This window comes from Amia ocellicauda, chromosome 2 (assembly GCF_036373705.1).
Source record: "Amia ocellicauda isolate fAmiCal2 chromosome 2, fAmiCal2.hap1, whole genome shotgun sequence".
NCBI lineage: Eukaryota > Metazoa > Chordata > Actinopteri > Amiiformes > Amiidae > Amia > Amia ocellicauda.
The window spans coordinates 45,644,231-45,659,589 of record NC_089851.1 but is presented as its reverse complement, the minus strand read 5'-3'; the positions used below and the strand labels follow the sequence as shown (position 1 = coordinate 45,659,589).

Genomic DNA, 15,359 nt, shown 5'->3' with positions numbered 1-15,359 from the left:
AGTCTTCAAAGAGATCAGCTGCCCTTCCTTCCTTGTCCAGTCCCTCTGGACTGGATGGAGAGTGTGTTGTCTGCCCAAGAGGCTTCCTCATTCTCTACCTTTGGGTTGTGGATCCGCAGGGCTTGAGGGACCAGTGATGGGGGACCCAAAAACTGATGATGCATGAGTTCCAGCATCTGATCCCCTGAGGCCCAAAGACCGCTCAGAGCAGCACAGGCTCTGATGCCGATGCCTACAGCTGGGAGGAGATCTGGAGGTGGAGGAAGAATGGATATGTCTGCACCAGTGCACAGTCCGGTACCAAGAGGGCAGCACATGTGAAGTCCAAAGTCCATCCCATAAAACACCATTGGGATGATCAAGAGCAGGGATTCAGGAACTGACCATAGAGACCCACCTCTCTTGCTAAAGGCTGATCCTGCATTTCCTGGAGGCTTGACACTGCAGCTTGCCAATCGCCAAAACCTATGCAGTGCATATGTATGTATGTATCTATCTATCTTGATATATACATAGACACACGCACACTGAATATATTACTGCTTAAAGGCACACTTACACAAGGGGAAACAAAGATGACCTTTTCAATTATTTATGTTGTGTTTAGATCTCTTTAACACCCTCTAATGACAGCATGCAATGCAGTGAAGACGCTGTGGAAAACAATCTCCTGAGCGAGTGAGTGGCTGGCATTCAGCACTCTCTGCCTGCTAGTCAGACACCTGTCTTCACTGTGCCACAACGCCTGTAACTGAAAGCTCCACAGCACGGCTTAGTGATGCAACACATATAGCACACATATGCTGCCTTCCAGTCGTGCGTGGTGCAGAAGGCACATGTTAGGATTATCATTAAATCTAAATTTGCTCCATTTATTAGTATGCAAAACACCCTGAGAAGACCACAGCTGTTTACACTGCGCTCTGAACGCTGCCTAACCTGGTGTTGTCGGTGGCTGTTGCCCTGGCAGAGTGTTTAATCTACACATGGCGTTTAAGTGTGCTATTTCACAGGACTGGCACAGTTTAAACTATGCATGGTGTTTTAGCTAAGCCACTGAACTGTCCCATAGAGTGTACGAAGCAGGGCTCACTTTAGCCCATATCCACATTCAGTTTCTGTCAGTGGTTTGGTCCAGGCAGAACTTCAATGCAATCTAGAAACAAATGAGGTAATCTCTAAACTGATAAAACATCTGACATTATCACTATCAATGCATAAAGTGGCTTTCCATTGCTAACTGACATCGAGAAATGAATATGTTATTTGTATGTAAGTTTGTATTATTGCATTATAGGTCTTTAGCTATTTTATTGGTGAAAGTTGCATTTATCAGGCCCTTTTGGTTATCATAAACATAATGTCAACTGGAGAAACTATGAAATCATTGGCTGTTTGAGCAATTTGGCGATCCATGTGTGTTAATTAAGCAATAAATTCACACATTTATTCACTTCCAAATTGTTAATAATAAACACCTTTATATCATCAATTATACTTCCCTATTGTGCCGGTGAGTAACAGATACACTGAGCTCCTGGAATAAATGCCTTAAACTTCAGGCAGAAGGCACAAATAGGATAAATAATAATAATCACGATAATAACGATAATTAAAATAATTATCATAAACACAACATTCAAAAAACAATGTTAATTCCCCAGGTTTTGGGAAAATACATGAATGAACCCCAATCTGGGATTTCTGACTAAGATTGCAGAGATGCTGATAAAACATAAACCATTTTACGGCATTGGTGGCTTCAAAGCTGTTTGTAGAGGATCCAGACGAATGAAAAGGCAGCCCTCGGGCAATGAGTGGAACACCGCGCCGGGTTGCCGGGATACTTCAGAACCTCGCGGTACCCTGGGATTATTCCAAGTGAGTTCAAAACAGGCAGCACAGTTTAACAAAACTATTGTAAGTCTGGCAGGGATGTCTTTTTACTTCTTCTTTTCCAGAGGTGCTTTATTCTAACAGCTCTAGAGATTTTTTACTGTTTCTTTTGGTGGATTTGAGAATTATAAGTGGAAAAGACTACTTGTCTTTCAATGGATACTGTTTAAATGCATCTCTCTCCATGTTTGCCAGTCGGTCTGCCTCATCCGGCCTCTGTTTGAGAGTCCATTGTTGGGTGAATGGATATTTCAGTATCAGATTTCAACTGCAAATAAATTAGAGATTTGATGATTGTTCAACTACAAGATTTTATGCAGTAGAGTACTCCAAACAAAATCACTATCCCTGATCATTTGCTTAACCTCCCAAAATCATCATATCCTGAAAATAATGAACATGGTGAACATGCAAACACTTTAATCATTATGTGGATCAATTTACTAACACAACATGGTCAGGCTAATTGTATGAATTAGTTAATAGAACCAGGCATTGGTTGTTGGCTACACGGTCCAGTCAATTTTTTTTTTTTTTTTTTAAGAACTTACAATTATTGTCCTCTAATACAACAGAGCAATTATTGTTCAGCCTGACTCACGACTACATCCCTCAGATGAGTCTGGGAAAGATTAAGACAACTCATGCAAATTCTACAAACTGTGTGCCATTCAGCCATCTGCTTCCTTCCACACTGAGAGGCCAGAGTGCTAACAGCGGGGATTTGGTACTGGGCATGAGGACGGGTGCATCTCTGACAATGCCACAGACTTGGAGACACATAAACGGTGGCTGGGACTGCAGGCTGAGGGTGATCCGCGCTGCCGCCAAGCCGGCTCAAAGCAAGGATGAAGACTTTTAACTCTTCCAAACAGCATCCAAAATTCAGTGAAGCTTCAAGGAAACATCAAGGAGAATTGCACAAATGTAGAAACCATTACCATACTTGATCTGCTTGACCCCCTTTTCAACAGTGCATCACTGTACAGAAAAGGATGAAAAACCCACACACAGCTTCTCAACACACAGAGCACAAAGGGAAATTTATCAAATCATGCTGTGTGTGCAAGTGTGTGCTCTCTTTTATGCTTGGCATTGTGTCACACACATATTATCACTGTGTCAAGACTTAGCTTAAACATTGCACGGATCCTTATAATGAGAGTAGAATTCTGACAGGCATAAAGTGTCTTTAAAACAAGCTTCTTTGGAACAGTTCAACTGCTGAAGAGGTCTTAAAAAAACAAAACAAACAACATCATAATGAAGCCAATTATCTGTTTCAACTTGCCGATTCCTTTCCAAAATATAATTCATGACTGGAACAAAAAGTACCGTGCAGTTAAATCATCTTTAGGCCCTATTTATGGTTCTCATTAACTCTGAGGGGAAAAAGAAGATTAAGCTCAAGGAGAAAGTTTTATGCTTATGGCTCTTATATCCTCTATACTTTATATAAAGTTTTTATGATTCTTTTTAATTTTGTGTCAGAACTCCTGGAGATTAACCTTCAATACCACATAATGCCCAGAGGCCTCTCCTTAAAATATTTGATCAACTACACAGGAACAGTAGGTCAAAAAATAGAACGGAAACATAAAACATTTGGAAAACTTGTGGAGAACACATGCAGTGCTTAGTAGCTAATATGAACTTCGACAGCTAGGGACGCCATAGTTAGTCACAGGGTAAGCAGTTATCAGGCAGGCAAAGAACACAGACAGAACTGTGGAACAAAGTCAGAGTTTAAATAATTATAACTGGAGAGAGCCTCTTTTTCCATCTTTTTGGCCATTATTTAGAGGTGATAAATACTATACCCCACTGCCTTTGTAAGAAAACTGCACTGAAATAACAGATTTGATAACGTACTTCGAAGACTAATTGCACAGAGCTGTGGCAACAGTCATGTAACCAGTAAATTCGGATTAAAACTGCTGGGGCTTCAAAACGGCCTGCAAACAGCCCCCTCTCATTCATTGGCATTACTCCACGACTATACCCGCCTTTCTTTAAGCGTCTGCACACGGGGGGAGGCTGGCGTGATTAAACTGTCAGCGGCACAGAAATAAAGAAATAAATAAACAAACAAACATCCTGTGTGATGCTGTCACGATGAGGATTAGCTTGGGGAGGAAGGAACTCCAGGGTACAATGTGTGTATTAGAGGAGGCTTCCCAAAACGTGCCGCGCCATAATTGAGCTGCCATCTGTGCGCACACTTGTATTACAGCGAGTGTGCTTTGAAGGCGTTACCGGGGCTTCACAGACACGCATTCATTTCAATATCTTTAGGCCATAATCTTAAGGATGTGCTCAGGAAAGTTATTCACAAGCCTGTTTGGAAACAGTCAAAGCAGCAAAAGGCATCAATCTCATGTTGCCCAGACTTATGAGGGTTATGGTACGAATATAGAATAGAGTGTTGGAGAAAGGGGTTGTGTTTGCTTTTAATGGTTCACTCTCATTCCCCACTGCTGTAGAAATATACATAGAAATAGAGACAAAGATAGAGATCTAGATATAGTTATACATGGCATGGCCCTTCTGCAATTGTGCATATATAATGCATCTAAACGGTTCAGTGCATTACCCATCATGCACTGTAATAAACTACTGTATAATCAGTTGAAACCTTGACATTCATCAGAAACATTTATGTACATGAGAAAAGGCATTTGTTTCTGCACCATGTAACTCCGAATGCCACAGGCCTTCTCCTTCCATCAGAGATGGACTGAAACCGGCCTCAACTGCCCAATGCGGGCTGATCTATTGGCTGCGTCAGGCTGACACAGCGGGGAAGGCACGCACGGTTGCCGCACTGATGATAACCAACTCCACTACACAGCCGGGGCGCTGCGCGGTTCACCGGGCTGCGCGGAGTGCGAGCGCTGTAGCGTTCAATAGGGGAGCGCCGTGCCGACAGCACACATCAAGGGGAGGACGCCGCACAATGGGGAAATGCATCTCCCGGAGCACTCTGCACCAGTTAGCGCTGTCTCAACCGCTTAGGCAGCCTTGGCCGCTCTCCGAGAGCCCCGCTGCAGCAGCGTGTCTGGCTGATTTACAGGGGAGGCACTCACCCGGCACAGAGAGCTCACAGTGAGAGTTCATTATTTTCACACGGCATCACGTCCACAGTCACAAAGCTTGGATTTGACTGTTGAATGGCTTGTGTTGTTTATTGCTATCATTATTTCTGTTATTTTGGCACTAGGCTATGGCCTGGCATCTCCTTTGAAGACCCACGTTCATGTAGGAAAGTGTAGAACAAGCCACAGTCTTTGTCAAAGCTTTGTCTTCAGTGATAAAACGATATTTTCTGCAGAGGACTCACTCACAGAAATTACACGCTATACCTTGTTACACACTTTATAATTCCTGGGGGGGAAAAAAAACAAACAATACTTTCTGTAGTGTTTCGGAAATGGATCAAGCACCAATAAAACACAGAAACAATGCATTCTAGGAAGGGGAAATGTCATCTCTCCATGTCAATCCTGATGATTTTAAGACTTTTTAACAGTCATCTGTTCAGGGGACTTACACAGAAAGAACGTTGCTTCATTTCTTCCCCATGCATATTAATGATACACATACTTCCAATAACATCCAAATCCTGACCAAAATCTAAATCTAAAATCTGTTTTGAAGTCTATCCAACGTCACTGCAACCTTTTTTGCATGCTGAGTTTCTGCAGCACATTTTCCTATACAAATGTAGATAACAATTAGTTCAATAATTTATGACCATCCAATCTATAACTGCATATCTGTTTGGGATTATGGGAAACTGATCAGATATTCTCTTTAACAGGAAATTATATCCATCTGAATCACATGTAATTTCTTCTTTCTTAATTTAATTTTTAATTCCTATTGTTTTGAACTAGAGAACGTGTTCATTAGTCTTCAGCTTTCAAGCTGAATAGTGCAGACATCTGATGCACTAACACCCTGATAGCTGTGAAGACTATACTCCCTACCAATGGGATTTAAAGAAAACAAAAGGTGACAGACGGGAAAGAGTTCCTCACAAAATACCAAGGTAATTTGTTTTCCTATTGCTGTGAAGTTAATTTACTGAACATAGGAGAATTCCTTTATTCTCAGAGCTGAAGATGCCTTACCACTCATCAAAGACAAGCCAGAAAAACAGAAACTCAGTTAAATTAGGGGAAAAAACTATAAACTAAAATAAACCACAGCGCCACTTACTTTGGATGGGTAAACTGGTCCACAAGACACACCTTCTCCACTAGGTCTCCCCCTAGCGTCCGCACCAGATCGTAGAAGTCGTTCTCCATGTAGCCCTGCTCAGGAAGCCAGAAGGAGATGTCGTTGATGAGAGGGGGGTACTTGCTGAGAGGCTGGAGGAAAAGACACAGACAGAGAACTGTTAATGCCAAGGGACTTCTCGGCACCGACGTGGGTCAACGGTGGCCGGGCCAAACTTATAATCTCACCCCGTTGACTGGAGATCCAACAGCGGATTTGCTACACAAAGGCACAGGTAGGCTACTGGAGGTGGAGTAGATTCTGCACTTACAATTGTATCTTGAAGAAGTTTATGTTAATGAGTCAAGGAATCTGTGTGACCCTATTAGGATTTTTAACTGGCCCCCCAGTTAAAAGCAGTGGGGGGTAACTGCAGGGGCATTGCTAGACATAAAACTCTACTGGGGCACAGGCCCCCCATTACTCATATAACTTTTTTTTTTTTTTTTTTTTTGAAAGCCTGCTGTGTGCAAGAATTGTGCAACAAAATGCACTATACAAACTTCCCTTGCTTAACCCACTATTCCTACACTGCAACAAGTATTGGGAAAGGTAAGATATAGAGATATTAATCTTTATGATAATATGTATTTAAGTATCTTCAACATACTGTTGAAACATTCTCAACATGTTTTATGGCATAAAAGGCATACACTGTATATGCAAATAACAAAACCTACTTCAATTCTGACTTGTGTGCCGACACCTGGACTCTGTGTGAGCGCTGCAGTGGCTATTATAGGCAGCATCAGTTTGTGTTTTCGGTTAAAAATGCATTGCTTTTACAAGCGTTGATTGGGTTACTGCATTGCATTCAGATAAAATTATTTTTACGGGATTATCAATCTAAATGAATGCACTGACAAATAAAGTAAATTGTTAAAACTCAAACTTGAGATTTTACTGGGGCACGTGGTCTAGCAACGCCCATGGGTAACTGTTTAAACGTCCATCTTTGCCAGGTGTCCAGACTAGAGGAAGGCTGACTGGTGTCTAGGCACATTACGGAACTCAACAGATACTTGCTTGGAATTTAGAGTGACATCACCGTCATGAGCTCACTGAACAAATTACAAGGCACGTGACACTGACTTATATGGGAGCATTTTATTGTGCACCATCAGTTTTCTTCTGCTGATGAGTTCAACTTACATTGTGCACACTGTGGGTGGTAAAGCTGTGCAAATAGCAAATACCCTTCTCAGTTTCAATGTTCATAATGTTAATTAAAAACAATAATAATTTCCAATCCAAATTGCATTTAAATCACTCACTTCATTCCACTTTTCAGTACAGGCTCAGCATCAACACATACCAAAAAGTAAAAAGTTCCACTTAATCAATCTTTATTTTATTTCTTTCCTGGTCTAATGGCATCATTTTTAATCATACTGGGATTCGGGAAATAATTCAATAAGCCTTTCAAAACTCCTTAAAAACCAAACTCTTTAATAACGAGCTCCCACCACGCAGAGCTTACAGTGACCACAATAAATTCCTCCTAATTATTTTCTTTTAATTTCCAGCGCTGCAGTCTCAGTAAATTTCACACATGAAAGGGAGAATGAATCATTCGGTCTAATAAAAAAGACCATTAAAAAGATACTTGCTGCTTAATAAAAGGAACTATCTGGTGATAAAAGTTCAAATTAATGGTGTATCACAAGACCTAGCAAGCAGGGAAAAAGATATAGTATTTATTGGCATTTACTCCACCTTAACCTTACGTCTGCTCATCACGGCAAAAGAAGAGGGCTGTGAAAACTGCACCAACTCAGTTACTGGTTTCTGTTCAAAGAAGGGATTGGATGAACGTTTTTACTATATAAACTGAACTCAATGGATGCTTAAAATATATGTGTATTTGGACAATAAAACTCGGTGTGTTCCTTGCCTAAGCGTGACACATGAATAATACACCCTTATATTTTTGGCTGGTTTCACAAACTGATTAGCACTAGTTTAGGACTAAAACTAAAATAACATTGAGTAGACCATGACTAGTGATTATTTGGGTCTGTGAAACCACTTTTCCTGCAGACCGCTGGGCTCCAGTATCATCCAGTTATTGGTATTTTAAAGTACATTTTGTCCAGAATTGTCTATTGTTTGCACAGCACACTACTTTAACAGGAGTGATGTACAAGTTTGTATTTACAATGTTAAAACAGGAAGTTGGAAACAACATAACACCACATATTCAATTGGATGCCAGCAGCTGCTATAATTCACTCTGGCCAATCACAGCCCAGCTCAGACTAATAGATGGGGACAAGCAGAAAAAACACCCTGTCTTCCTTTGGTAGAGTTATAAATACAATTAAAATTACAAAGATATTTTTATAAACAAATGTCACGAAAGTGTATTGTTCAGTTCTCACTCTGAGCAAATTAAGCAAGTACACGTGACATATGTGCTCAAATAAGGGGGTACACACAACATCTCTGATTAGCGCCTGACAGCAGGACATGATCTGAGACAATGCAAATGCGGTGGAATTAAAAAGGTGTTTGGAGCCTTTTACTATTATATTATTATTAAACACAATCAGTGCAGAAAGGCAAGACCAAGTTGCTGGGTTTTATTTTATATTTCGTCTTGATTTGCCCTTTAAAGGTCATTTACTATGTATTTCTTTAAAAAAAAAACTAATCATTACAGGGGGGAGAAAAACATTCCATCTCCTTATTAGCATTAGGATTGTGTAGTGTTTGTGTGCTTTACTGTGTTGAGGAACTCTGCTAGTAATGAAAGATTAATAAAATAACAGCCGCCCTCCTGAAGAGCCACTGAAGACTGCATCAAATCCCTGGAATACACTGTCTATATATAGAGCATTGAATATTAAATAGCTAGCTGAAAAACAGAATGGCTATATACACTCACCTAAAGAATTATTAGGAACACCATACTAATACTGTGTTTGACCCCCTTTCGCCTTCAGAACTGCCTTAATTCTACGTGGCATTGATTCAACAAGGTGCTGAAAGCATTCTTTAGAAATGTTGGCCCATATTGATAGGATAGCATCTTGCAGTTGATGGAGATTTGTGGGATGCACATCCAGGGCACGAAGCTCCCGTTCCACCACATCCCAAAGATGCTCTATTGGGTTGAGATCTGGTGACTGTGGGGGCCAGTTTAGTACAGTGAACTCATTGTCATGTTCAAGAAACCAATTTTAAATGATTCGACCTTTGTGACATGGTGCATTATCCTGCTGGAAGTAGCCATCAGAGGATGGGTACATGGTGGTCATAAAGGGATGGACATGGTCAGAAACAATGCTCAGGTAGGCCGTGGCATTTAAACGATGCCCAATTGGCACTAAGGGGCCTAAAGTGTGCCAAGAAAACATCCCCCACACCATTACACCACCACCACCAGCCTGCACAGTCGTAACAAGGCATGATGGATCCATGTTCTCATTCTGTTTACGCCAAATTCTGACTCTACCATCTGAATGTCTCAACAGAAATCGAGACTCATCAGACCAGGCAACATTTTTCCAGTCTTCAACTGTCCAATTTTGGTGAGCTTGTGCAAATTGTAGCCTCTTTTTCCTATTTGTAGTGGAGATGAGTGGTACCCGGTGGGGTCTTCGGCTGTTGTAGCCCATCCGCCTCAAGGTTGTACGTGTTGTGGCTTCACAAATGCTTTGCTGCATACCTCGGTTGTAACGAGTGGTTATTTCAGTCAAAGTTGCTCTTCTATCAGCTTGAATCAGTCGGCCCATTCTCCTCTGACCTCTAGCATCAACAAGGCATTTTCGCCCACAGGACTGCCGCATACTGGATGCTTTTCCCTTTTCACACCATTCTTTGTAAACCCTAGAAATGGTTGTGCGTGAAAATCCCAGTAACTGAGCAGATTGTGAAATACTCAGAGCGGCCCGTCTGGCACCAACAACCATGCCACGCTCAAAATTGCTTAAATCACCTTTCTTTCCCATTCAGACATTCAGTTTGGAGTTCAGGAGATTGTCTTGACCAGGACCACACCCCTAAATGCATTGAAGCAACTGCAATGTGATTGGTTGGTTAGATAATGGCATTAATGAGAAATTGAACAGGTGTTCCTAATAATCCTTTAGGTGAGTGTATATATTATATTATTTTATGACCACCTGCCTAATATTGCCTAATACTGTGTAGGTCCCCCTTTTGCCGCCAAAACAGCCCTGACCTGTCGAGGCATGGACTCCACTAGACCTCTGAAGGTGTGCTGTGGTATCTGGCACCAAGACGTTAGCAGCAGATCCTTTAAGGCCTGTAAGTTGTGAGGTGGGGCCTCCATGGATCGGACTTGTTTGTCCAGCACATCCCACAGATGCTCGATTGGATTGAGATCTGGGGAATTTGGAAGCCAAGTCAACACCTTGAACTCGTGAGTAAACAGACCAGGCCACCTTCTTCCATTGCTCTGTGATCCAGTTCTGATGCTCACGTGCCCATTGTAGGTGCATTCGGCAGTGGACAGGTGTCAGCATGGACACCCTGACTGGTCTGCGGCTACGCAGCCCCATACGCAACAAACTGCGATGCACTGTGTGTTCTGACACCTTTCTATCAGAACCAGCATGAACTTTTTCAGCAATTTGAGCTACAGTAGCTCGTCTGTTGGATCGGACCACACGGGCCAGCCTTTGCTCCCCACGTGCATCAATGAGCCTTGGCCGCCCATGACCCTGTCGCTGGTTCACTTGCTGCCTAATATATCCCACCCACTGACTGGTGCCATGATAATGAGATTATCAGTGTTATTCACTTCACCTGCCAGTGGTCATAATGTTATGGCTGATCGGTGTATATACTTGCATATCAATTTGATGCAAATACATTTAAAAGTTATTGATTATTTTGTTGTTTTCATAGAAAGACATATCCAACATCTTGAACTCATACGCACACTCTCCTTGTCCTGGTTATAAGATTATAGTTCAAGCTGGTCCAGTATTCTGTACAGATACATTTGTTTTCAAGCATATGCAGTTGAATTAAAAAAGCAAGAACATTCCTCTCTGTAACAACTTAATCCATATTCATAAGTGAGCAAAGAGGGCAGCATGAAAGCAGGGAAGGAAGAGTGGATCTTCACAATGCAAAAATGACAGTGCAATTGTGGGTAAAGAAATCCATTAAAATTAAGTTATAATCTATTCTGTGTCATACAATTATATATAATGTATATATAGAGATATATAAGTGCAGACTTTCATCTTTAATTTGAGGGTAGTTACATAAAAAGTGGGTGAACAGTGTAGGAATTACACCCATTTTTATACATGGTCCCCCAATTTAAGGGTCTCAAAAGCATTTGAACAAACTAACAATCATGAATTAAATTGTGAGTTCCAATACTTGGATTTAAATCCTTTACAGTCAATGATTGCCTGAAGCGTGGAACCCATAGACATCACCAGATGCTGGGTTTCTTTCCTGGTGATGCTCTGCCAGGCCTGCACTGCACTGTCTTTAGTTCTTGCTTGTTCTTGGGGCGTTTTGCCTTCAGTTTTGCCTTCAGCAAGTGAAATGCTGCTCAATTGGATTCAGGTCTGGTGATTGACTTGGCCATCGCAGAACATTCCACTTCTTCACCTTAAAAAAGTCTTGGGTTGCTTTGGCAGTATGCTTCGTGTCATTGTCCATCTGCACTGTGAAACGACGTCCAATGGATTTTTAAGCATTTGGCTGAATCTGAGCAGATAATATAGCCCTAAACACTTCAGAATTCATCCTGCTGCTTTTGTCTGCAGTCACATCATCAATAAATACAAGGGAACCAGTTCCCTTGTCAGACAAACATGCTTCACAGATGAGCTGGTATGCTTCAGATCATGAGCAGTTCCTTCCCTTCTCCATACTCTTCTCTTCCCATCATTCTGGTACAAGTTGATCTTTGTCTCATCTGTCCATAGGAACTGTACAGGGTTCTTTAGATGTTTTTTTGCAAACTCTAATCTGGTCTTCCTGTTTCCTGTTTACAGTATTTACTCTGGTGAAGTCTTCTCTTGATTGTTGACACAGATACTCTACCTCCTAGAGGGTGTTCTTGATCTGGCCAATTGTTGTGAAGGGGTTTCTCTTCACCAGGGAAAGAATTCTTCTGTCATCCACCACAGTTGTTTTCCATGGTCTTCTTTCTTGTTAAGAATGTACCAAATATTTGATTTGGCCATACCTAATGTATTTGCTATCTCTCTGATTGGTTTGTTTTGAAGAAGTGGAATGTTCTGCAATGGCCAAGTCAATCACCTGACCTGAATCCAAATGAGCATGCATTTCACTTGCTGAAGGCAAAACTGAAGGCAAAACGCCCCAAGAACAAGCAGGAACTACAGTGAGGGAAAAAAGTATTTGATCCCCTGCTGATTTTGTACGTTTGCCTACTGACAAATAAATGATCAGTCTATAATTTGAATGGTAGGTGTATTTTGACAATGAGAGACTGAATAACAGCAAAAAAATCCAGAAAAACGCATTTCAAAAAAGTTATAAATTGATTTGCATGTTAATGAGGGAAATAAGTATTTTATCCCATATCAATCAGCAAGATTTCTGGCTCCCAGGTGTCTTTTATACAGGTAACGAGCTGAGATTAGGAGCACTCTCTTAAAGGGAGTGCTCCTAATCTCAGCTCGTTACCTGTATAAAAGACACCTGTCCACAGAAGCAATCAATCAATCACATTCCAAACTCTCCACCATGGCCAAGACCAAAGAGCTGTCCAAGGATGTCAGGGACAAGATTGTAGACCTACACAAGGCTGGAATGGGCTACAAGACCATCGCCAAGCAGCTTGGTGAGAAGGTGACAACAGTTGGTGCGATTATTCGCAAATGGAAGAAACCCAAAATAACTGTCAGTCTCCGTCGGTCTGGGGCTCCATGCAAGATCTCACCTCGTGGAGTTTCAATGATCATGAGAACGGTGAGGAATCAGCCCAGAACTACACAGGAGGATCTTGTTAATGATTTCAAGGCAGCTGGGACCATAGTCACCAAGAAAACAATTGGTAACACACTACGCCGTGAAGGACTGAAATCCTGCAGCACCCGCAAGGTTCCCCTGCTCAAGAAAGCACATGTACAGGCCCGTCTGAAGTTTGCCAATGAACATCTGAATGATTCAGAGGAGAACTGGGTGAAAGTGTTGTGGTCAGATGAGACCAAAATCGAGCTCTTTGGCATCAACACAACTCGCTGTGTTTGGAGGAGGAGGAATGACCCCAAGAACACCATCCCCACCATCAAACATGGAGGTGGAAACATTATGCTTTGGGGGTGTTTTTCTGCTAAGGGGACAGGACAACTGCACCGCATCAAAGGGACGATGGACGGGGCCATGTACCATCAAATCTTGGGTGAGAACCTCCTTCCCTCAGCCAGGGCATTGAAAATGGGTCGTGGATGGGTATTCCAGCATGACAATGACCCAAAACACACAGCCAAGGCAACAAATGAGTGGCTCAAGAAGAATCACATTAAGGTCCTGGAATGGCCTAGCCAGTCTCCAGACCTTAATCCCATAGAAAATCTGTGGAGGGAGCTGAAGGTTCGAGTTGTCAAACGTCAGCCTCGAAACCTTAATGACTTGGAGAGGATCTGCAAAGAGGAGTGGGACAAAATCCCTCCTGAGATGTGTGCAAACCTGGTGGCCAACTGCAAGAAACGTCTGACCTCTGTGATTGCCAACAAGGGTTTTGCCACCAAGTACTAAGTCGAAGGGGTCAAATACTTATTTCCCTCATTAACATGCAAATCAATGTATAACTTTTTTGAAATGCGTTTTTCTGGATTTTTTTGTTGTTACTCTGTCTCTCACTGTTAAAATACACCTACCATTAAAATTATAGACTGATCATTTCTTTGAGGCCTGGCAGAGCATCACCAGGGAAGAAACCCAGCATCTGGTGATGTCTATGGGTTCCAGACTTCAGGCAGTCATTGACTGCAAAGGATTTGCAACCAAGTATTGAAACTCACACTTTAATTCACTTAAATACACTTAAAGCACATCTTGATCCATCCATTCATCCATCCATTTTCAAAACCACTTATCCTGGCAAGGGTTGCTGGGAAGCCCAGGCATAGGGCACAAGGCAGGAATACACCCAGGATGGGACACCAGTACATCGCTGGGTAACACACACATACAGGACAATTTCAGATAGGCCAATTAACCTAACCTGCATGTCTTTGGATGGTGGGAGGAAACCGGAGTGCCCGGAGAAAACCCACGCGGACACGGGGAGAAAATGTAAACTCCACACAGACAGGCACCCGGAGCCAGGACTCAACCACGGGACCCTGGAGCTGTGAGGCAGCAGCGCTAACCACCGCAGCACCGTGCTGCCCATACATCTTGATTGTTTCCTCAAATCCATTGTGGTGGCGTACAGAGCCAAAATGATGACAATTGTGTCACTGTCCAAATATTTATGGACCTAACTGTATATAAATACACAAACAAATATAATCTAATCTATCAGTCCACGGCTAGATGAAGGCCTCCCCAAGAAGTTTCCACTTTTTGATCTATAGCTTCTCTTTTCCACGTCACGGCAGAACATCTTCCCATCTTGTATCTGCTCATCTTCTTGGTCTTCTTCCATCTCTTGGGATCAGTTCAATAGCTTCTTTTGTGCATCTTTGGTCTGGTCTGTTCTTGCAGTGTGTCTGGCCCATTGCCATTTTAACCATTTCACTCTTTCAATGCTGTCACATATTTTGGTTTGTTACAAATAAAAATAAAAACCTGTGTGTGTGTGTATTTATTAATAATTTCTTCTAATTATACTCCAGTTTGGACTGGCCCACCATAAATCAGCTGTGTTCGCTTCTAAGGGCTTCCTGCTACCACAGGGGAGAGGAATACCACATCCTCCACATACCGTACCCGCAGATTATCCGCTCCTCTTCAAGCTTCGAGATGGCAGCAAAAGCAGCAGGACTGAGGTCACGTCAGATGCGGGTCGCACAGCTCTCCTTGACAACCCTGCAAGCACACAGGTGCACAGGCTGGATCCTGCACCCCTAAGGCAGCTTACCGCAGAGCACTATGATAGTAACAGCAGAGTAATATGGGGAAACGCAATGTAAAATGACAGGACAACGAGGAAGAGGCATGATACAGAGATACTACGGAGGGAGGAGTAGGGCAAGGCCAAGTATGTGCTTGGT

General features: G+C 42.2%; 1 protein-coding gene across 1 annotated transcript in view; it reads right to left on the bottom strand.

The window, feature by feature from the left end:
* fars2 (phenylalanyl-tRNA synthetase 2, mitochondrial) overlaps positions 1 to 15,359 on the bottom strand; it is a 166,811-nt gene that overhangs the window by 53,913 nt on the left and 97,539 nt on the right. Inside the window, exon 7 of the mRNA XM_066724275.1 lies at positions 6,118 to 6,269. Coding sequence (XP_066580372.1) covers positions 6,118 to 6,269 — 152 coding nt within the window. The remainder of the gene's footprint in view (positions 1 to 6,117; positions 6,270 to 15,359) is intronic.